This window comes from Equus caballus, chromosome 1, assembly GCF_041296265.1.
Source record: "Equus caballus isolate H_3958 breed thoroughbred chromosome 1, TB-T2T, whole genome shotgun sequence".
Classification (NCBI taxonomy): Eukaryota; Metazoa; Chordata; class Mammalia; order Perissodactyla; family Equidae; genus Equus; species Equus caballus.
This window is the reverse complement of record NC_091684.1, coordinates 157339563-157361821: the sequence shown is the minus strand read 5'-3', so window position 1 is coordinate 157361821 and position 22259 is coordinate 157339563. Positions and strand designations below refer to the sequence as shown.

The window sequence follows — 22259 nt, the reverse complement described above, 5'->3', positions numbered from 1 at the left end:
CGGGCGGGTGTGGCCCCGCGCCTGGGCCAGCGCTTAGATGCCCGGCCCGCAGGGGGCGCGCGCGGACGGCCCCGCCAGGTTCGGCCGCGAGCCGGAAGCTGCCGCCGGGAGGGAGGTGCGGGCCGGGGCGGTAGGCTGCAGGGCTCCGGGGCCGGACGCATCCGCCAGGGACGGAGGGAGGCGCGGCAGGCCCCCTTCCTCTAGAAGGGAAACGCGGTCGGCGCGCGGCTTCCGCGTGGCAGGGCCGCCCCGCTCCCCTGCCTGGCGTGCTGCCTCTTTGTCTCTCCGCGGCCCCCTCCTCCCCGACACATGGCTGCTGGCAGGAAATCCGAGACGCTCTGGGGCGCCGCGCTCCTCTGCGCCGCGGGGAGGGGGCGCGCGCGGCCGACCGGCTCCGGGTCTCCCAGCCAGGGCGGGGGCGGCGGGGGATGTTGTGACATCTCGTCAAAGGAAGGAACTTGATGCTTCGAAAGTGCTTTTCGCAGCCGGCCTGTGCCTGCTCCCGAGCTGACTTATAAACAGAATCTGTGCTCGCTTCGCCGCTCCCTCCCCTGGCAGGCCGGGGGCGGTGCTGGAGGCGCGGACGCGGCTGTGCCTGGCAGGAGGGGGTTTATTTATTGCCTCTGGCCGGGAGCCGGGGCGGCCCCGGGCCTGCACAAGTTCCCTCCGGCTCGGACCTCCCCCTCCTCTCCCCAACCCCAGTGCCGTCTCTGTCCCAGGGGTCTGCCTTCCCCAAGCACCGCACCGAACTCTGGGCGGAGCCCGCCGCGGGGATGCGGGGGTAGGTGCCGAGATGCTCAGGGAGCCCCGCGGGCCCGCGTCCGGCTCCACCCTGCACTGACCCGGGGGGAGAGGGTGATGGGAAGGGGGTCGCCACCTCTGCCCTAGGGGCGGAAAGGGGCTGCAGCTGCCGAGCTTAAACTCCTCAGGAGACCAGCGGTTCTGATGCCCCTTCCTCCAGGGGCTCTTTCTCCCCAGGGATTCCTCTATCCGCAGCTCCAGACAACCTCTTACTCCAAGGTGCCAGGAGCCCTTCCCTTTTAGAATAAATTAAGGAATCTCCAACTCCAGTCATCCCAGGGAGAGGGGACAAAACGTTTGGGAGATCATGTCCCCGGGAAGGGCCACAGTCCTCAGGCTGGGGACGGGCATAGGGCTGGGTCCTGATCTGTCACAGTGCCCGGGCCTCACATCTACAGAGTCCGGATGGCCACGGGGTAGAGCAGGGACATGTGCTCGGCCCCCTTAATGGGCAGTTTGCGGCTGGCGTAGTGGTGCACGATTTCAGGGACGCTGCTGAAGGGCGGGCTGTTCTGGCCCAGCACGTACTTGTGTTCCTTGGTCCGGGACAGCTTCATGTGCATGAAGCCCTGACTGCTCCTGGGAAGAGGAGAGGAGACCCTGGTGAGTGGTGGCCTTCTCCAGAGCCCCTCCCCTCCCTACCCCACAGCAAATGTGGTTGTTCCAAGCCAGCTGAGAGTGGAGGCAACTACGGAAGGTGGACGTCAGTCCAGAAAGCAGGGAGCGGGCGGACGGGATTTTATGAGTAGGTAGCAGTCGGCATTGGCTTTGTGGTAAGAGGAACGGGTGTGCCAAGAATGCGTGTGCAGTGAGTATACAGGGTGTGTGCAGGTGGAGACCGGAGTGACCAGCAGCCCCCACCCCCACCCCAAACCCTGGGATCCAGGCACCCCTGCCTTCCAGCCTATGTGGCCAGGGCCGGTTTACCCTCCCACTCCCTGAGCTATGGGGGAGGACACCTATGGTGACTCATGTGGAGACACAGACACCCTTGGCAGGACAGTGGGTGGACAGATGTGACAACCAAGTGAATCTTGGTTGGGGCTTTCTTTTGCAGAGACTGGGGAAAGAGCTGCTCTGGAAGTCCCCCCCCAAATCTGGGGATGCTCAGCTCCCTCATCCTGGGGACATCCCTTCACCCTCCCGCTAACTGGGCCTTGGGCCAAGCCCCCAGCACATCTATCCAGCCCTTCAGCCTGGGATGACATCATTGGTGAGGCTGCAGTTCCATTCCCTCCCTCCAAGAGGACTCGCTCCACTGCCTCTCCCATCTCCCTGCCACAATCCGGGAAATCAGCATTACTGCCTGGCCCTGCCCACAAGGCGAGGACTCCACTGCTCAGAGCTCTGGCCAGCTCCCAGATGGCTGGGCGTCCTCAGGCTTAGAGGGAGAGCACTGAGGGGGGGCTCCAGCAAGAACATTTGTCCAACTACTATAGGCCTCGTCTGCCAAGCCCAGGTCTGAAACTCACCCACAGGCAAGGAGGAAGCCATGCTTCAGGGAGCCCTGAAGCCTGGTGTTTGTCTCTGCTGGTCAAGGACAGGGCTCAGAAGCTGGTGTGGGAAGTAGGTCACGATGCGGAGGCCCCCACCCTTGAGAGGTGAGGCTGGCCAACCTCCTCACTTGCCTCGCCCTTGCCACAAAGAGGGCTCTGACTGGACCCATTTCCCTAGGCCCACAAGTGAGAAAGCAGAGAGTGGGGTGACTGAAGAGAGGAAAGGGATGGGAGGAAAAAGCAGGCCCTTAAATCTGTCCCCTCCCCTCCCCCCCAGCGTATGGTGCCCCAAAGCCTGCTGGGGCCCCAGGACTGGGTGTGTGTGTCAGGGTGTGGAGCCATCCTTCATCTGCAGGTCTGAGATAACCGCTGAGGCTGACAGTGACCATACAGGCCCCGGGGAAAGGAGCCAAGGACCTGGGGAAAACGGACAGCCCCTGAGGGCAGTAGAGAGGGGAAGCAGTGAGTGGTCACCCTCCCCTGTCTACCCTAAGCCAAGGCGCAGGCCCAAGGCTATGGGTGGCGGCATGGGCCTGCCTTGCCGGCCCTCTCACACTTTAGGGACAGCCCCCTCCCCACAGGCTACTTGAGGGAATCACCTCTCCTGAAAACTGTGCATTATACTTTCTCCCTGAGGGACAGATCTGGCCAAGAAGGGCAACAAGTGGCCAGAGAACTGAGCTGGAAGCTGAGAGCTCAGCCTCTGTCTAGATCACCCACCTCCTGGGACAAAGTCCCAAGGGTCCATTAGGACACAGCAGAGCCCTTGCTTGACCCTCAGGGAGCCGGGGGGGACTCTCTGGGCTGCAGGGCCAGGGCTGGCATGGCTTTTGGAGGAAGCTGTTTAATTACCAGTGAAAGTCCTTCCTTTACAGAAAGAAGAGAAACCATAATTGTATTTCAGAGAAGCCATTTATATGCAAATGAGGCCCTGGCAGACAGACGCTGGCGGGGCTGGATCAGCCTGGGCTGGAGCAGAGTCCAGGCCTGCCTCCTGATTCGACTCCCCAGGCTAAGGCAGGGCCCAGGAGCCCTCCTCTGCTGAGGGAGCCAGACCCCTGACGTCTGCCTTTGCCTTACACCACAGCAGGCTTGAAGAAGGGTGGAACTACGCAATAGAACAGTGTGATTCTCGGAGTCAGACTGAGCTGGGTTCAAATCCTGCTTTTGGCTCTTTATTAGCTGGTAGGCTTAAGCAAGTCATGTATCTCTTTGAATCTATTTTCTGTCTATAAAAAAAGAGATTGATCTTGCAGGATAGTAGCTCGTTTGGAGATGGTATGTATGCTGCTTGTCACATTGTAGATGCTCTAAGAATCTTAACTAGAATTTTTAAAGCAACATACATTCCTGAAGTTACAGAAATCAAATTTTTGACAAATGAATTCTTCCTAAATGCTCCTTTGATTTTATGATAATTCTCAGACTCCCAGAGAGCTGGCAGAAGAGGCATCCATCAACACATGCTGCAAAGGGAGAAACTGAGGCCCAGGGAGGTTAAGTGATTTGCCTAGGGCCACATAGCTAGTTTGATTAAACCCAAGAATAAAACTCCGTTCATCTGACTAGAGTCTGGCGTTTTCCTATTAACTTTCAGTGAAGTTGAATAATTAGCCTCATATGTACCTGTTTAGTCCCAAATGTCCATATATTGGATTTGAAGTAGGGGTATACCTGCACTGTAATGCCCCAGAAAATGTGGTAGGAAGTGGTACAGCTGCCCCAGGAGTGATGGGGGGATGTGAATGGACATACCACTCTGACAGGCTGCTACCCGGGGTGCAGACAGAACTCCCGGGCGCCAAGGAGAGGACTGGCCATCCTGCCAGGAGAGTGAGCAAGGCTGATGCTGCACTATGGATATCTGCTCCCGGGGAGGACTGCTGATGGGAGGCGAGGGCCCTGCCTCCCCTTCCTCTTCCATGACCCTTTAAGCTCAGTTGTCAGCCACTAGCACCCAGACCTCCTGCCCGCTTCTTCAGGATGAACAAGAATAGCTTTGTGTCCACTGCTCCACCCTCCTCCCAGGACCCAGCGTCCATCTTACCCTGTAGACTCCCTCGGGCAAAGTTCCCATCTCCTTGCCTGTGCTTCTAGAACATCTCAGACTTTCTTTAATAATAAGGATGGTGATAATTTATTGAGCACTTAGCACCATACTAGGTGCTTCCCATACATTATTTCATTTAGTCCTTCCCTATAAGGTAGATATCATTACTCCCCCATTTTGTAAGTAAGGAAACTGAGGCCCAGAGAGGTTATGGGGGCCCCAGGCCACATAGCTAGTGAGTGACAGAATCCTTCTGAGCTGGATGCTGTAGCTCGACTGTTTCTTCCAATAGACTGAGCTCCCGGAGAGCAGGCACTGAGCCTCAGACCTCTCCTGATCCCCAGGCCTGACCCAGTCGGCAAATGTTCACGGGGGTTGGGATTCTCCCCAGCTTGGCTGGACTTGGGGGTAATATTGGAGTCTCCTCCTGTCCTGCTGGTTGTCCTCCCACCAGTTCCCCTTGGTGCCATCCTGATATTCTCATCCTGCCTAAAGCCAGCAGCTGGGCCGCCCCCACTCACTTGAGGGACAAGGAGAAGTCATTTTTGCTGGTCTCACTGTTGCGCACCAGGTAGCTGGCCTCTTTGCACAGCCGGAGCAGGTTCTCGGCATCTGTTCGACTGATGGCCCCGTGGTACCAGCTGAGGATGAGAGAGAGGAAGGGGGGCATCTCTGCTGGGTCCCTTGCCATCCAGGCCCACCCATTCTGGATGTCCCCTGCAGGCAAGCCAGTGCCAGGAGGGGAAGGGAGGGGAGAGTCCCCAGCTGGACACAGACACTCACACCTGGTTTTCCAGAGGCAGTGCTGGGTCTGTCCACTCCCCCAGGGGGCTGCTGGGCTCCATGCTTAGGGGCTTGGCTGACTTGGGGTTCCCTGTAGAGAGTCGGGGAGGTAGCCGCCCCTTCTCCTCCCGGCCAGGTGACAGGCAGCTCTTCTCAGATCCTTCAAACTGGGCTGTGGGGAACATACCAGTCATAGACTCTGAGGACCCTAGTGGTAGAGCCCTGTAGAATAGCCAGTGCCCCACCCCCATTTCCTACGGGAAGGGGTCGAAGAATGTTCTGGAAAGGCGGGGCATGCTATGGGCCTGACTGGCTCTGGGGACAGAATCCTGGATCCATCCCCCAGTCCAGGTGGGGGTCGGGGTAGGGTTTAGCTCTGCTGTGCCACACAAGGCCTCCCAGTCCCCACACTGTGGGAGGAGAGGGGAGAGGAGCAACGTGAGAAACCACTTAAGCTTCTCCCTCTGGAGCCACTGACTGCCTTCCTCTATTCCATCCCCCTCAGGGTGGCTTCAGTGCTGATAATATTGTTTCTTTCTCCTCCTCAGAGTTCATTACCGTTCTCCAAATCACCCTGCCAAGCCATTCTGTAGAAATGACTTATCGATCTGAGAACAATTATCCGATTCTCCTTGGTGCCATCCTGACAGGCTAATCCTGCCCAAAGCCACCAGCCGGCCCGCCCCTCCCCCACCCCAAGGTCGCTGCCCACAGGGTCCCCTCCCCCACCCACAGGAGCCCAGTCGAGGCAGCTCTGCCCTCCAAAACCAGGGCAGGCCTGACCGCTGAGCCTGCACAAGGCAGGGCTGAAGCCGGGGGCCACAGGGGCACAGGTGACAGACACCCTCCTTCATCCTGTATGTACAAAACACCCACTCACACTCAGGCACAGATGTACAAGCAGGGGCTCACACCTGTGTACACATTCACAGACCCACGCACACACCCGTGGCTGCCCATTCTGGGTAAAACTGAACATAGAGGAAGTGTTCCGTGCCTTCTTTCTCCCCGTTTGGGCTCTTTTTTCCTCCTTGTAGCACTTTCAAGCCCTTGTTATCTTTCAGTCACCAGATGCAAGGATCGGATCCTTTCCTGTACTCTAAGGAGTTGGACACTTCCTGTGCTGGCATCGCCCCACCTCAGGAGTTATTTGCATTGATGAGGGATCTGGTCAGGCGAAGCTCTACCCAAATGAGTGAATTTAAAGTAGTGGATTTTTGTGGCATGGTGGGGACGGTCGTATTTGGAAGGGGCCTCCCTGAGGAGACACCTTCCCCACACCTTTGGGGGAGGGAGGAACGTGTGCTCTGCCCCTTCGCTCTTCCTCCAGGATGAGAGGGCTCCTTCCTGGATTCTCCAAAGCACACCCCACCTCTCAGCTCCTCCAAGCCAAGCCCACAGGGCCTGAGGGGTGAAAGGACACGTCACCCTGGCCAGAAGCCCCCACAGGACCCACCGCTGCCATCCTCCAGGCTGGGCTCGGGGAGGGGTGAGGCTGGACCGGAGATGTCCCTGTCCCCGTCGGGCAGGGAGGGGCTGCTGTCCAGCTGTCCCACAGGCGGAGGCCAAGGTAGGTCTTTGATGACCTTAATGTCAACTGGAGCCAGAAGCAGCAGGGAGAAGAGAGACAGACAGGGACAGAAACAGAGACAGAGACAGAGAGAGGCAGAGGTTGAGACACCAAAACCCAGAGCCAGGACACAGGACAGCCTAGAAAGGAGGAGGGTCAGAGCAGAGGCAGGGGTGGCTTCTGAGGGAGGAACAGGACCCTCAGAGGGCTGAGTGGAGCCATACTGACCACACCAGGCTGGCCTGGTCAAAGGGTGGAGGCTCAGGTGGCAAACAGCAGGAAACAGCTCAGGCACACAGGTCTTGCTCTGCCAGCCCTGCAGGTCCCCTTCATTTGACCTCTCCCAAGCCTCCAGGACCCAAAGGGACCAGGAAAGGAGGAAAAGAGGGACAAGGAGCTGCCCACACCTCCTGGCACCACACCCAGGTTCCCACAGCCTCCTGGCACCCCTAGCCTTGCCTCCCTTCCTCCTTTTCCCTGTGAGACTGAGCCAGCCCGGCTTCAGGCTGTCAGGACTACTCAGATGTGGGGCAGATGTTTTATTGAAATTTAGCCCTCACACCCTAATCCTGAGCCTTGACAATTAGAAGAGTGATGCCACTGGCAGCTGCAGGACTGCTAACGAGGTTTCCTAATGACGAGCATAGATTTTCCCATTAAGCAAGCCAAACAGTATTGATTCTCCAAGGAGACTTCTGGAGATAAACGGCCCATCCTCAATGGTGCACGCTTTACAGGAAGCAAATTAGAAACCTGTGGTTTCCCAGTCTGGCTGCCAGAGTGGGGAGGACAGAGCAGAGAGCTGAGTCCAGCTCCAGGGTGAGCCCCTTGCCCACGGAGGGGTGAGAGGCACATGGAAGCGAGAATGACGTCTAATGGCATTTAAGTCCTTTATATTCTCACTGAATCCAGGATCCAGGAGCTAAAGCCATCTCCGTATTCCAGGCTCTTGTGCCACCCACTCAGACCACCAACACATACCCCTCCATCCCAGGCCTGGGATGGACATTGGGGTGTTTGGTACAGGAGAAACCTGATCCTCATTCAGCAAAGGAGACCTCACAGCCTCCCTCTCCCTACTGGTTCCTGCGCCTCAGAAATCCCCCTGGGGCTAGGCACGTCTGGTCTGGCACAGCACAACACTGGGAGACACAGCCCTTTAATTCAGGGCTGGTGTCTCTAAAGGTTACACACACAGTTATTTTCATTGTCGGGAGTGTTAAATGCCCCCTTTTGTTACGTGTAAGTATTTAACATATGCCACAAGTTTTATCATTTTGTTTGGAATGTCTTTATTTTTAAATGTACCCAGCCTCCCAAAAGGCCCAATCCTCATGGCCTCATAGAGGTGGTGATGCAGGGAGATGCCTTCATCCTTCTCCCATGCCCATTCCCTGATCCGCACACAGTGCTGCGTCCACACCACCCAACTCACCACTCTCCATGGTGCAGACTCAACTCTGCTTCCCTTGAGCCCAGCTCCTGGGCCTCCCTGGCCCCTGGGGTCCACTCCTTCCACTCCCCTGAGCCTGCTGCTCAGAGGCCCAGCAGACCTGCCCTTTACACCCAGGACTCACCTGCGAAGGCTTTGGAAATCCTCTCCTTCTTCCACTCCCAGGGCTGGTCATACTCCTCAGGGGGCCTCTCGTCATCCTCGGGCAGGCGGGACTCCCGGGGCCAGGGGGCCCCCTCACCCTCCGGGGTGGCCCCCTCCTCCTCTGGCTCATAGGGTGTGTCGTACAGAGGCAGGGGCTGAGCTGCTGGCTCCTTGGAGCCCCGGATCTCTGCCAGAGCAATGCAGGAGGGGGAGTGTGAGAGCAGTGCTGGCTGCCTGGCTCAGCTCCTCCGGCAGTGCTCCCTAGCAACGAGCCAAGCCTCCCTCAGGGGAGATGCTGTCGGCTCTGGGGGGAGCCCAGTGGCCACACACCTGGGGTCCCTCACCCTCAAAACACCTCTGGAGTTCCAAAAGCATGGCACCCAAAAGAAGCAGGGGCAGAGAGGCACCAGAGTAAAAGACAGAAGAAAGATCCTGCGAGGGCTGCAGAGTAGAGGCTCACATATTTGGGAAACTGAGGCAGGGGGCTCTCCTAGTCCATCTCCTCCTTGATACCCAGCTCCATTTATTTTCTTGTGTCCCAAGTGATATCATTTCACAATCAGAAAATCCTTCTTTGTTGCTCAGATTCTGCCGACCACCCCCTCTCCTTGAAACTTTCCCCTTTGACAAGTCATTTTCAGGGACTGTACTCCTCTCTGATCGCCCCATTTGGTGTCTTTCCCCACATCTTCTCTTGGTCTCTATTCCCCAGGGCCAAGTCTTACTCATTCTTCCCTGCCCTCACTCCTTGAACTACTTGCCCAGGCTCATGACACCCTTTGCATCTATACGTTTCCAATTGCCATAAAGATGTTTCACCTTGATGTTTCAAACTCACCACTTCCCCTAAAAGTTCTTCTAGTCTGTTCTGTGATTCTCTTTTTAGGATCATTGACTCCAGAGAAAATCTGATAAAAGCTACGGAGCCATTCCCCAGAAAAATGTGCAACTTTTCACGTACAATTCCAGGGCACTTGTGGACCTCCTAGGGGTCCACCCCACTCTGATCTGAATACAGTAGCCATCCTCTCACTTTCTCCATTTCTGTCCACTATACTGCTCTCCTTGGTCCTGGCCTCCGTCATTCTCTGAATCCTATCTGTTCATTGCCAATACCTGATGACTCTCACCCTCATCTCCCCACGTCTAGATTACTGCTAGGGTGAACCTCCATTTCATGGACTCCATAGACTAACACTCCTGACCACTCTCTGCACCCCACCCCCCCCAACTCTCCCAAGGAGGGAGAGCAGCTTATCTGATCAGCCAGTGGATGCTCGCTCTCTTTCTCAGATCTGCCTTCTTGCAGAGAGAGAACATTCTGGTTCTTTCTCATCCTGCCCCCATGCAGGGGCCTACAGCTGTCCTGTGTTGCCCAAGCCTGAGTGGGCAAGTTTAATTCTGTGGCAAAATATTAAGAAGCCTATTATGGTGACATAATTAAGTAATGTTCTCCAATCAACTTTATCAGTAATAAAAGTTGACATTGTTATCTCCATCTGTTTCCTTAATCTTATCTCTCAATTATTTCTAAGCTCAGGAGGGGAAGAAAGAGGTGTTAATTATTGGTTCCTTAAAGCCTCAACAGTTTCCACAATAGCCTGCTAACTCATCTTTCTGATGCTCAGTTCTTCTAGTCTGTTCTGTACACCAAAGCCTCAGCAATCCTCTTGAAAAGCCATGTTCATCCTGTTCCTTTCTTGCTCAAGAATCCATAATGGCTCCCCTCCTCCTTTTGGAGCAAGTCCAAATGCCTCATTCCAGCCTTCAAGGCCCTTCACTGCCCCTCTTGGCCTCTCTCATCTTGGCTCCCCTGTATGCCCAGCACTAAGCTTATTTGTCTCTGAACGAAACTTCCTCTCATCCTGCCTTGGGGCCTTGCCTTAGACTGACTCACCCCATCCTCCTCTCTGATCACCCTGTTTGGTCTCTCTCCCTGGATCCTTTCTTGACCTCTGTTCCCAGGACTAGGTCTTATTCATTTCTCCCTGCCCTCACTCCTTGAACTACTTGCCCAATCTCATGTGTACTGCATCTGCATTTCTAGTCATGTGTTTCCAGTAACCATAAAGATGTTTCATTTTGACATCAATTATTTCAAACTCACCATCTTCCCTAAAGCTAGTGATTCTCTTTTGGTCATCAATGACCCTCAGCCCATACCACTATCTTGCCCTTCCTGACTATCTCAAATGCTTCTATCTGTCTGACCTTTGGTTGTGTGGCCTTCTCTACTGCCTTGGATCTTACTCACCACAAGTTACAGCTCCTTCTCCAAAATGACTATCTCGAAGGCAGTGGCCACCCTCCCCAAGGACCCAGCAAAGGCCTTCCTCATATTTTCTAGGGACCAAAGAATCAGTTCTTAGACTTGTGAGTCTCACAGCCTGTTCTGCAGATACCCAGGCCTCAGGGATCAACCCCTCAAACCCCTCACCCCCAAATCCATCACTCACCGGCCATCATCTTTTGTGCCTCATAGGGCTCCATGTAACCATCATTTTCGGGGACCTTCTCTGGGGCTCCTGAAGCTCCTGCTGGGCCTTCACCAGTCTCCTGAACATCGAACGGGTCCGCATAGTCTTCTAGGATTGCCAACTATGGGAAGAGAGTGAGGAGAGCAGGCTTCAGACATCTGAAAGACAGCTCTGCTTTTCCCCAGATGCCCTGCCCATGGGAGCAAGAGTCCTGGGCAGGCTGCCTTAGACTGGAGCCCCAGGTACCCAAGGGTAGGCTCTAAGCTTAGATGGGGACAAACTCGGCTCTTCCTTTGCAGGTGTCCCCTACTAGGCTGCCAACAGAGGGGTAAATCTTTCTTTTCTGTTAATTTTGAGTCTCTGGGCCATTTCCTAGGCTAAATGGCCAGGATGAGGCTCTGGGCCATAATGCCTGCCCCAGCCAGGGTGCAGGCAGGACAAGAGCCTACACCAGGTGGTTCAACAGAGGCAATTTATTCTGAGAACTGATTACAGAGGTGTTGGAAGAGTTCAAAGAGCAAGCAGGGAACAGTAGGCAACTTGGAAATTAGCTTGGTTCCTGCCTACCAGTGTGTTCACAGATGCTGAACAAATAAATATTTGCTGACCACCGAGGATGGAAAGACTGAGTACTCACTTTATGCCACGGTTCTGCCGGTTTATCCTCTCAACAGCCATCACAACATCATGTGGTTATTATTATCCCCATTTTAAGGAGGTGGAGGCTGAGGGCAGGTAGGGAACAACATGCCCAAGACCATTCAGCAGAAGTGGAGGAACCAGGATTGCAACCTGTGCCCTTTGTGCAAAATCATGCTGCCAACCTGCCACGAGTGGGCATCTTGGCCATCCTGGGAAACAGACCACCTTAGGACAGCCCTGAGGAAAGCCAGGATTTGGGCTCTGCTGAACTCCCCTGGGCTCCTGAAGGGCAGGAACTGGAAAGGCCTCGCCTTGGCCCTCCACATCCCACGCTGCCCTTTCTCCCACAAAGGTGGCTCATGGCCACCCCTCTGTCCCTGTTCCCAGTCAAAGCAGAGCAGACTGCAAACTGCACACCCAGCAGAGGAACTCAGGGTGCTCAGGGCAGGGCGCAGCTGAGGACAATAGAGCCTTTCTCTAAGCTGGGCACAGGCTCCTGGGGGGGTGGGGCAGGGACCAGCTGAGGCAGAGACAGGGCCCAGCCCACCCAGGGCTGCCAGCACCTCCAGGGGAGCATTGCATACTGGGTTGACAGATGTTGACAAGAGGTGGCCCCAGGGCCTGTGGTGTGGGGAGGGGCTGCTCCTGCTTCTGCCCCATTCTCAGTCTAGGCTTTGGTACTGGACCAGATCAGGACTGTGGGAGGCAGCTGGGCAGGGAGGCTCTGGGGGTGACAAACCTGTCCTGGGCTAGAGGATCTGGGACCCTTAGCAAGGCAGCGATGGAGAAAGGAACTTTCTCACCCCAGAGACCCCTTCTGCATGTTCCTTGGACCCCTGCAAGCCCCTCTAGGGGTCTCTGAAGCATGTCCCAATGGCTCCTACCACCTCATCCTTCAGTTCTTCAGCTCCCACCTTGTTCCAGGCAAGCCACCCAGCTCCTTTACCTACCTTGAATGTCTGTCTGCTTCTGAAAAGACCACGTCTCAGATCATCCCAGCCCCACCATCAGATCATCCATTAGCCTTGAGCTCTTTGCCATTTTTGTCTCTCTGGCTCCAATAAACACCCACTCACGGCAGGCACCAGAAAAAGGTTTCTACTAGATCACTACCTATGTCCCCTTGGAGCCCTCTACCCCTAGTCCACCTTCCTCCAGGAAGCAGAGAAAAGAAATCCACTCCCACAGCAAGCTGCCTCCTCCCAGGCCAAGTGGCACCCACAGGCCCACCCACTTGACCAAGGGGGCTCTGGAGCCAGCCCATTGGGTACCCAGCCCAGTGGGCATCCAGCCTCACACTCATATGTGGCAGCTACTAGACAGTAACTTAATCAACAGACAGGCTATCCTTAAACCTTGCAATGGCTTTCCAGTGCCTATAAGAAAAAGTCCAAAGTGAAAGGGATTTAAAATTCCACTTTCCTCTTTGGTTTCTCTCTACCCACCTTGAATCACTTTGTTACTTGAAAGTTCTACGCTCTCTTTCTCACCTCAAAGGCTTTCCCTCTGCCTGGATCAGATTATTTTCTTTCTTCAGAAAGCCTTTCCATTCTCTCCCTGGGTCTGGTTGGGTGCCTTTGTGCTGGGCTGTCATCACTTTATGTAGTAAATACTTGTTTTATTATCTATCTTCCCGCAGACTGTAAGCTTCCTGAGAGCAGGAACCATGTTTACTGCTAAATTCCCAGTGCCTGAAAGTGCTCAGTAAATATTTGTTAAATTAGTTCACATAAAACCGGAAGAATGGACAAAGGAAGCACTTTTCCTTGTTAATTCAGAAGAGGGAGGAAGCATGAATCTGGGTGGGGTAGGGGGTCATATCGAGGGATTTAGGCCCCAGAAACTGCTCAGTGGCAGAAGTGCCTGGCCCAAGCCCTGGCCACCCCCCAACCCCAGGGAGCCCCCCAGCACTTCCCTGACCATGCCTGGTCAAAGCTGCATGCAGCACCCTTCTCACTAGAGTCCTGGGCCAGTGCCTAGAGCCACGACCTCTCCCAGGCTGGCATGGGCCTCCCAGTGCCAGCCCGCGGTGCCTGTGGGCACCCAGGTGGCAGCTCTGTGGGCAGCTCAATGGCTCCTCTGTTCCATTCCTGGCTCCACACCCTGTTCCAGGAAGCCCTGGCCCCCCACCCTGGGCTGGGGCACTGAGGGGAGCCACCCACGGGGCTGGGAGTGGGGAGCAGAAGCAGATGTCTGCTGGGAAGGCTGGCAGCATGGACACCTGCCCTAGGCACAGAGGACCCCGTCAGAGGCCAGGCCTGCTTTCCCAGTGGCTTCTAGGTCATGTGAGGAGGCCAAACTGCCCAGTGGGGAAAGCTGCCCCTGTAGGCTTCTGACACCTTTGCCCTACCGGATGTATTTTGTGTGTGGGCCCTTCACCAGACTCTGATGTGCTCACTGATGTATACCGCATCCATCTCAGGGCCTGGCATAGAGCAGGCGCTCAACGAACATCTACTGGATGCTCAAAAGGCCTCCTTCTCCCCTAATTCCATCTTCTGAAAGGACTCAGACTCTCAGATCCCCATTCATCCTAACTCTGACTGACCAGTGGCCACTGTAGGAGCAGGCTGTCAGGAGAATCGACATTTGAATAGGGATCAAAGCCTCCAGTTCAAGGGCAGAAGGGAGAAGCTGGCAGGAAAGGCACCTAAAACCAGGGCTGATATTTAGGCAAACCCTCTGGTAGAGTCAGAACACTGCTGAAATGCTGAAGTATTTCTAGACTAGTAGGTAAGCAGCTGCTGCTTGGAGGGCCTCCTTGCCCCGACACCTCCGGTCAACCAGATGTCCCCCCTCCCGCCATCCAGCAGGGTGCCTCCAGGACCTGCTCTGGTGCCGGCTCCAGTTGGGCAGTGCCCCTCCCAGAGCAGCTGTCCTGTTCTGACTCTCCGCCTGCCCAAGCCTTTCCTGAGGCGGCTGGCAGGCCCGCATCTGGTTCACCTTCCACTCTGCTGCTGGGCTCTGCTATGAGTTCTTGACCCTACCCACGGGGCTTGCAAGTCCAGGGGGAGCAAAGGGGGGCACATGTCACAGGATTTTGGCTCTGCAAGGTCCCCAAAGTCTACCACTGCCCTTTTCTCCATTTCTTTAGTTTACACTTAATGTCTGAAAACCTCTGGTTTTTTATCTATAGAATGGAGATGATATTAACACCTACCTCATAGGGCTGCGAAGAGGACAATGGACGTAAAAGTCCTTAGCCCAGAGGCTGGCAAGGAGTCAGTGCTCAATAACTGTTAGCTCTGATAATAATCTCTTCTAGTCAGGCATTGGAACCTCAGAGTTGAGGTGCTCACCCAGGGTACACAGCCTGTCAGCAGCAGAGACAAGACTGGGGCCCAGGTCTCCTGACTCTTGGTGCCTTGCCATAGATTTTCCAGAAAAATTGGGAAATGCAGCATCTTCTCTCCTCTACTTTTGATTTAAAATACACTTTAGCATGTTAAAGGCTCTTAGAAGTCCTGTAGCAAAGAGAGCAGTCTAATTTTGTTTAATTCAGCATTTCTCCAAAGTATTTAACCTTCAAATCCCTTTTCTGCTGAAAGTCTGTCAGTTTGGGAAATGGTATGCTATTTGCCTTCCCTGAGATGGAACTTTTTGCACCTTCTGTTCCCACTTACTGGAATGCCCTTCCCAATTTTATCTGCCAGGGAAACTCCTTCACATGAAAGAAATTTGTTATTTTCCTTTTCTAATTACAAAGCAATGCCATGCTTGTAAAACATTCACACATCACAGACATGCAATCCATGCCACCAATCCTTTTAAGACCCTTGTAAGGTGTGTCTATGGCCACCTCGGGATTGGGTGGCAAGTGCTGAACTTCAGCCTTCAGGAAATGGTGAATGCAGCATAGAATGCGCTCCTCATTCCTTCTCTAAGAGTGTCCCTCCCCATGTTCTTTTTTTTCCCCCGCTTTATCTCCCCAAATCCCCCCGGTACATAGTTATATATGTTAGTTGCAGGTCCTTCCAGTTGTGGCACGTGGGACGCTGCCTCAACCTGGCCTGACGAGCAGTGCCCTGTCCGCGCCCAAGATCCGAACCAGCGAAACCTTGGGCCGCAGAAGGGGAGTGCGCAAACTTAACCACTTGGCCACGGGGCCGGCCCCTCCCATGTTCTTTAACAAATGCTTAGTGAACACCTCCTCTCTGCATGCTCCTCTGGGTAGGTGGGAGGGTCCCACGGCCTGGTGTTGACAGCCAGTCTGGAGTGAGGCTGCTTGGCTGTGACCTTGGCTCTCCGACTTACTAGCTGTGAAACCATGAAAATGTGACTCAACCTTCCTATGCGTCAGTCTCCTTATATATAACCCAGAGATAATAACAGAATTTTCCTCATACGGTTGTTGGAAGGATCAATGGATCTAATACAGATTAGCTGCTTCAAAATGGTACCAGGCACAAGGTATGTGCTCAGTAAATTAGATTAGATTAGTAAAGACGAAAAGACCAAATTCCTAGGTCCTCCAGGAGCTCACAGCGATAGACACAAAACAAGCTCCAAAAGAGTGAAGCTCCTTGAGGGGCTGTGAAGCCCCACGGCTGGGCCCCAGGCTCACTGCATGCAGGGACTGGGCGCCCCTCTGCTCTCACGTAATATCACACTGGTTCTGTGGTGAGGGCAGCTGCAATAGGCAGCAGGGACCCCTCCAAGCCCCAGGCCCCAGCCAGCTGCTCCCATCCACGGTCCACAGGGTGGACAACAATGGGTGGAGCGCCAGGGCTGAGGTGTCACTGAGTCACTGGCCAAGCCAACAAGCTGCTGATGTCTTCCAGAGGGAGTGAGTGCTGCGGTAGGAGGAGGCGGCACTGGGTAGAGTGGAAGGGCCTGCCACATAATCCCATGGCAGGGCAGCTGCAGGCCTCAGCTCTCTTCCAACCACCAACGGCCGCACCGATGGCAGCACAGAGCGCAAGCTCAAGGCCACAAATGTTAAGAGGTCTAACCAGTCCACAAAGGTTCCTTGACCTGGACCCCTCTCTTCCCCTCCCTCAACCTCCAGCAGAGGGCACGTGTGAGATAAACAGATTAGACCTCCAGACTCCATGGAGGTTCTAAGAAGGAAAATTACAGCAAATAAGCAAACAAACTCAAAAAAAAAGCAAGGACTAGGTCTTCCAGGTGGTGAGTCCCTTTTGGTGCCTAGGCCAGTGTCACTTACTGATACACGCTCAATGAACACTGGCTCCAGGAGGGCCCCCACCTGCCTTCTTGACCCCTCCTCCTACCTGTCTGTCCACTTGTTTCCAAATTTGGGCTTGGAGGATCCAAGTCCTTGTGGATACCATCTATGAGGTATATCTATTTTTAAAAGTTCTTACTATTTTGGGCCCTGTGAACCCCTATGAGAATCTGAGAGCTGTGAGCCTGTTTCCAGAAAAATGCTCAAGCAGCCAAATATCTGCACACAATTTCTGGAGGTTCATGAAGCCTAGAAGCCCCTCCACGAGCTAGAAACAAGAGCCCTAGTCTCTATTCACACAGGGTGCCTGACTGTTTTATTGTTCACGTCACCGCTCAATCTTTCTCTGTGTCTCTCTCCCTCTCTCACACACACACATACACACGCCTATCTTGGCATGATGGAGGCAAAGGACACACTGTCCAGATGGTCACAGGCAGCTCAAAGCTTCATCCAATCAGGGCCCCCTTCCTATACCCACCCCTCTTTCCTAATTAGACCAGTTTTTTCCCGTTGAAGATCTGAGGAAAGGGAGCAAAGCAAGGGAAGGCCCAGCTCGCCAGCCCCTCTGCCAGTGTGTGGGCTGGCAGCCGGACAGGGCCCAGCATGAGGGAGCTCTTCCTACGGCCAGATGGCAAGGCCCTGTCTGCCCAGTGCAGGGCGCAGCTCCTGCTGCTCCTGCACCTGCCCTCCCAGGCCTGCCCAGATGGCCACGCTTGCACCCCTGCCAACTGCAGCAGTGGGTCTCAGGGTGGGCCAGCAGCCAGAGCCCTGCCTGGGGAGAAGGCTAATGGTCCTGACCCCGCTGGACCTCTCAGGGTCCTGTCTGAGTCCCCGTTCTCTCCTGCCCCCACATTCACTGGGCTCATTTCCCCACAATCTCTCTGGCTCATCACAGAATCATTCCCATCCATTTCATCAAACCTCATGAGCCAGCTCCTCAGGGGATTCTGATCCACCCAACACCAGCCACTGTACTCCAGGAGAGAAATGGGCCAGCCTGAGGCACGTTCTGGTCCTCAGTTCCCATCTCACCTCAGGAAGTGACCCAAAAGCAACAAGCCAAGAGGACCTTCAGGTCTGGGAGGAGGGAGAACAGGGAATAGGGAGAAAGCAGTCACACAGAACAGAAACACTGGCTCAGCAAGGCCTCAGGGCTGGGGCAGGGGCTGGGCAGGCTCACTGTCCAGGGCAATTCTGTGTGAGCTCTGCAGGTATGCGCCAACAGTTGGGTTTAGGGTAAGGGGCTCAGATACCTAGTCTGGGCTCTTCCTAAGGGAAGACTCTGGGATCCCCCAAACTCTGCTCCTAAAGGGGTGGAGCTGCTCTCTCTGAAAGGTGGGAGGCCCCAGGTCAGGGCCCACAGAGACAGCATCCCTGCCCCTGGGCCAGCTCGAATGGCATCCTGGGTCTTTCTCATCACACTCACTAAAGAAACCATAGATTGTATGGTTCCTGGGAGAGCCTGCTGGATTTCATTACTGTCCCTGTAGCTGACAAAGGAGTCAGACACCTCTGGGCCCCCAAGGTCTGAATAGCCCGCAGATCACAGAGCCAACCCAGGGTGATGCACGGATGCCCTTGGTGAGAAGAAGTGTGGGTATTAGCATGGTTGTGTGGGTGCAGCTGCTTCCCTGGGGGTCTCTGTGGGGAAATGTACAGGGGAGCTGTACTTAGGGGAGTCTCTGACCCTCAGGTCACCCCGGCAATGGACAGTCACCATTCAGGAGGTATTTATGCACCCCTCTTTATGTCAAGCCTTGTGTCAGGTACTTGGGAGACACAGACACGAGGAGGACATGGTCCTTGTCCTGGAGGAGCCTACGGCTTGGCAGGCAACCTGTTATGCCATTCCAAGACACTGCAGAGAGGAGGGCCAGGGACAGCTCAGGCTCACATGCCAACAGGTAGTGGTCAGAGAGGAAGAGACTGGTCGATAGTAAGAACAAGGCCTAACACTCCCTCTGCCTCACTGCCACCAGCACCATCACATCACCCAAAAGCAGGGGACAATTAGGAAGGAGAGGAGCCCAAGGACATAAGAAGAAAGCATAGACTCCTTCTGCAGGCTAAAGATCCAGGCCTAGCATGGGCAGCCATGCCCCATGGCAGGAACTAGAGGAAAAATAATTCACATTCCTGAGGCTTCTGCTCTGACCCTGACACATTTCTCTTACCCAGGAAATCGGGCAGAATGGTGCTACAGTGCTTTCTCGGCTGAAAGCCTCAACCTTGAAGCCAACAGATTCGGACAGCAACTTTGCTCTCCAATTACATAAAACTGCGTTCTCTACTGAGGAGAGGGGAGTAAGCCCCAGAGCTGAGCTCCCAGGCGTGAGTGGAGAGGGACAACAAAGCCACGGCGGCCTACACAGTCATAGAATTTAGGGCTAGAGGGACCTGGGGCTGGTTTTCGGCTGTCAGGGAGGGATAAGGCCCAACTGGGGTTGAGCAGGGGGTGGCTTCCCATCAGGGGCCTCTCAGGCACAGTGAACGTTTTCAGACCCAGTGACTTCCCAGCTCTCCTCTTTACCCCAAGCCTGCAGATGCACGAAAGGCTCTAGTCTCCCTCAGAATGGGCCCGGGTGGGGGTGGGGGACAAGGGGAGAGGAGGTGTGGGCTCAGCTGTTTAGCCTCATCTGGGCAACAGGTTCTGAGCACTGACTGTCCCCATACCTGGGAGGACAAGGAAAGGAGTGCAGGAGTGGGCCTGCCTGGACCTCACCGGTCAGCATCCTTGGTGAAGAACTGCATACTGCCTGTCTGGCTTCCTGAGAACAACAGTCCACCAGGCTCCAGTCCCACTGGGTAAGGCAAAGGCCAGCTCTTGCTGTGTCCATAGGGAGAAACTCCAGCTTTCACCTCCTTCCTAGGGCTTCAGCACCTGCAAGGATGCTTGGGGTCCCTGAGGAGGAGGAGTGAAGCTTTGTGCTGGCTCTGCCCTGGGGGGTAGGGGTCAGAGATCAAAAGGCAGTGAGCTGCTGCTCTAAAGAGGGCAGAAAGGCCATAAACTAGGGGAGGGAGGGGACTCAAATCCCGTTAGAAAAAGGCTCGCTGATTAGGCTGGGGTTGTGGGGCGGGGGTGGAGGCTGCGATGAGGGGAGCAGAGCAGGGCCCGGGAGGGGGAGGGTCACCAGTCCTGGGAGATTATAGGAGATAGAGGCAGAGTTTGGGGCGCACGTCCCAGATTAGTCGGTGGAGAATCTGAACAAAGGTGAATGAAAGCTCCGAGCCCTGGGGTCAGGGACTAAGATCGCGGCGCCAGGAACCGTGACACCGAGGCGCCTGGCACCGGCCAGGCCACCTTTGTCCCTCTTGAAAGCCCCAGACCTCCGACCATCTCTCCTCCTGGCCACCCCCGCCCGGCACTGCACTCACCCTGTCGCTGCTAGCCGGAGGTCCAGAGATCCGCTCCTCAGGAGGGGGCGCTGGGGGGCCAGGGGTCTCGACCCGAATAAGGCGGTGGGGGGGCGAGCCGTGGCGTGGGGGCGGCGTGGGACCGGGGACAGCAGGGGTAGCTAGGGCAACGGAGCCGGACGACCCCCCGGAGTAGGGGTCTTCGAAGTCGCGCTCCCTCTGCAACCGGTAGGCAGCTAGGATGTCCGGGGGTGGCGCAGGGGGCGCGGCCGGGGAGGGTGCAGGGTGGCGGTAGTCTGGCTCAGGGGGTGCCGGCTTGCCCCCACCTCCGCCGCCGCCCCCCCCGCGGAAGCCCAGGTGCTCCCGGAGCCACTTGGCCACTCCGCCACTGCTGCCCCCTCCTGGGCCGGCTCCCGCACCCCCGGTACCCCGGCGCGATCCCCCTGGGCCGCCCCCCGCGCTCCCCTGCGCCCGCGGCCCGGGGCCGGAGCCCGCCGGAGGAGCTCCGCTCAGTAACATGGGGCCAGCCGGATTGAGCGAGCCCAGAGCTGCGCCCGGGCGGGGGGCGGGGGCGGGGGCGGGGGGCGGGGCTCCGCCGGGCGGGAGGGGGCGGAGCTCGTCAGTAACAAGGGAGGGGCGGGGTTCCGCTCCCTAACCCGGCCCACCTCCCCCAGCCCCAGCCGAGAAGAGTGGGCGCGGGCTTCCAGGCCGTGTGGACTCGCAAGTGAAGCGGGCAGCCCCAGGGCAGGGGATGCGATTCCTCGACGGGGGATGAATCTTCCACGTGTCGTCACGCGTGCCCCTGTGGGGGTGCACCTGTCCGCATCTGGTCCCCCTCCCCAGCTCCTAGCTCGCGTGCGACGCTGAGAGCGGAGCCCTGAGACTCCCGACTTCCCGGCTCTCGGGCGCTTTCCGCCCCTCCTCTCCCCTATTCCAAGGCCTCCCAAATGGGAGATGATTTCCTGGGATAAAAAGCTAGGGAGGGCGAAAGAAGGGGCTGTTCCGAAAGGCGTGTCTGTAACCACCCCCTCCCGGGTATTACGCTGGGAGCCCCACCTACCTCCTCCCATCCAAACGCTCGCACCGCACATACTCGAACCCACATTGCTTCCCCATCCAGGAAGACACATTTCACATCACAATCAACTCCGTAGAGGCACCCATATCTCCTGTGTCGTTTCCACTCACGCCCTCCTCACATACAAACAGCCCTTGCACAAACACCTCCCACCTACGGACGCACCTGCTCCGAACAGGCCCACCCACCTGACGGCAGCGCGCACGCACGCAGAAATTCCAAGTCACATCCCGGGTTTCATTGTCAATCAGATTAGTGACAGAATAGAAACAGACAAGTCAATAAATCAAGTCTAGAAACAGTTCCAGTGTTGTCTATCACAAACCCCTTACCCTCCCGAGGCTAGAATGCTCAAGCGATAGGCATTTCTGTCTTAGAAATAAAGCCAATTTCTTCCCAGAAATGTAGCCGATGCCAACATTTGCTTTTGGCTCTGCTGGGAAGGTAGCAGCTTCGCCTCACGTCATCCCCGGGGCACTGCCTCACTGTCTCCCTCATCCTTAGGTTCATATCTGCCTTGTGAGGGAGCAAAGAGCCACGGGAGGCCCTAAAGGTAAAGGGGCTCAAAGTTGGGGGAGTAGAGAAGGATATGATGGCAAAACTGAGAATCCCCTGGGATTCTCAGGGCCACAGGTCTCAAAATAGTTGTTGAGTTTCTGCTTTGTGCATATTCTAGCTGGTGTTATAGGACACGGCTTCTCAAACTTTAATGTGAACACGAATCTCCTGGGGATTTTTTTGAGAAGGGCTGTAGGACATACTGAAATATCTGAAATTGTGCCTGGTTTCATGAAGTATAATAGAGAAAACAACATGTGCACATTGTAAAAATATGCAGCTTAAAAAATTGACTAACAATGCAAAGCTAAACATAGAGATAATAAATACCAGAAGAATGGGCCAGTGCATCCATATTGCAGCAAATCTTCAATCAGCAGGTGTCTGACTCAGGAGTCCAACAGTTGTGGGCTTTAGTCAGATCTCAGGGCAAGGTACTCAATGCCACTGACTCTCATTTTCCTTATATCTGCAAAGGGCATGATGATGGTTGTGTGAGGATTAGTGGAAATAGATGATGGATATGAACAGACTGTGAAATCTGTTAAATGCTTGCAATGGTAGGTGTCAAATGAAGTCACATGTGCTTAAGTAGTACAAAGTTAAGCTGCTGACAGATCAGAGGAGTGGAATCAGCGAAGTCTGCACAAAAGAGGGCAGGC

At 55.4% G+C, this 22259-nt stretch overlaps 2 protein-coding genes across 11 annotated transcripts in view; one reads left to right on the top strand and one right to left on the bottom strand.

The window, feature by feature from the left end:
* DUOX1 (dual oxidase 1) overlaps positions 1–3863 on the top strand; it is a 36321-nt gene extending 32458 nt beyond the window's left edge. Inside the window, exon 35 of the mRNA XM_023618365.2 lies at positions 1859–3863. The gene's annotated coding sequence lies outside the window, so the exon portion shown is untranslated. The remainder of the gene's footprint in view (positions 1–1858) is intronic.
* On the bottom strand, positions 593–21208 carry SHF (Src homology 2 domain containing F). Of its 10 annotated transcripts, none has more exons than XM_014733936.3 (7): positions 21022–21208; positions 10754–10895; positions 8278–8484; positions 6587–6727; positions 5131–5302; positions 4869–4988; positions 593–1380 (listed from the first exon to the last, which is right to left on the bottom strand). In XM_014733936.3, exons 1-7 carry the CDS (start codon positions 21064–21066, stop codon positions 1194–1196), a joined length of 1014 nt encoding a protein of 337 aa, XP_014589422.1. In that variant the 5' UTR covers positions 21067–21208; the 3' UTR covers positions 593–1193. The 10 variants fall into 10 exon arrangements, with proteins under 10 accessions (XP_014589422.1, XP_005603406.2, XP_070093460.1 ...); XM_005603349.4 differs by lacking the exon at positions 21022–21208 and adding an exon at positions 19983–20498; XM_070237359.1 differs by lacking the exon at positions 21022–21208 and adding an exon at positions 12907–17471.
* Between the last annotated feature and the right edge of the window lie 1051 nt (positions 21209–22259).

What these genes read in the sequence shown, in the direction of transcription:
- SHF (XM_005603349.4), bottom strand. Translation starts at nt 20,480, where the DNA reads ATGTTACTGAGCGGAGCTCCTCCGGCGGGCTCCGGCCCCGGGCCGCGG. An exon ending in CTGCCTCTGGAAAACCAGGT is followed by an intron (nt 4,989 to 5,130) that starts GTGAGTGTCTGT and finishes TCTCATCCTCAG; the next exon opens with CTGGTACCACGGGGCCATCA. An exon ending in GACTTCTCCTTGTCCCTCAA is followed by an intron (nt 1,381 to 4,868) that starts GTGAGTGGGGGC and finishes TCCTCTTCCCAG; the next exon opens with GAGCAGTCAGGGCTTCATGC.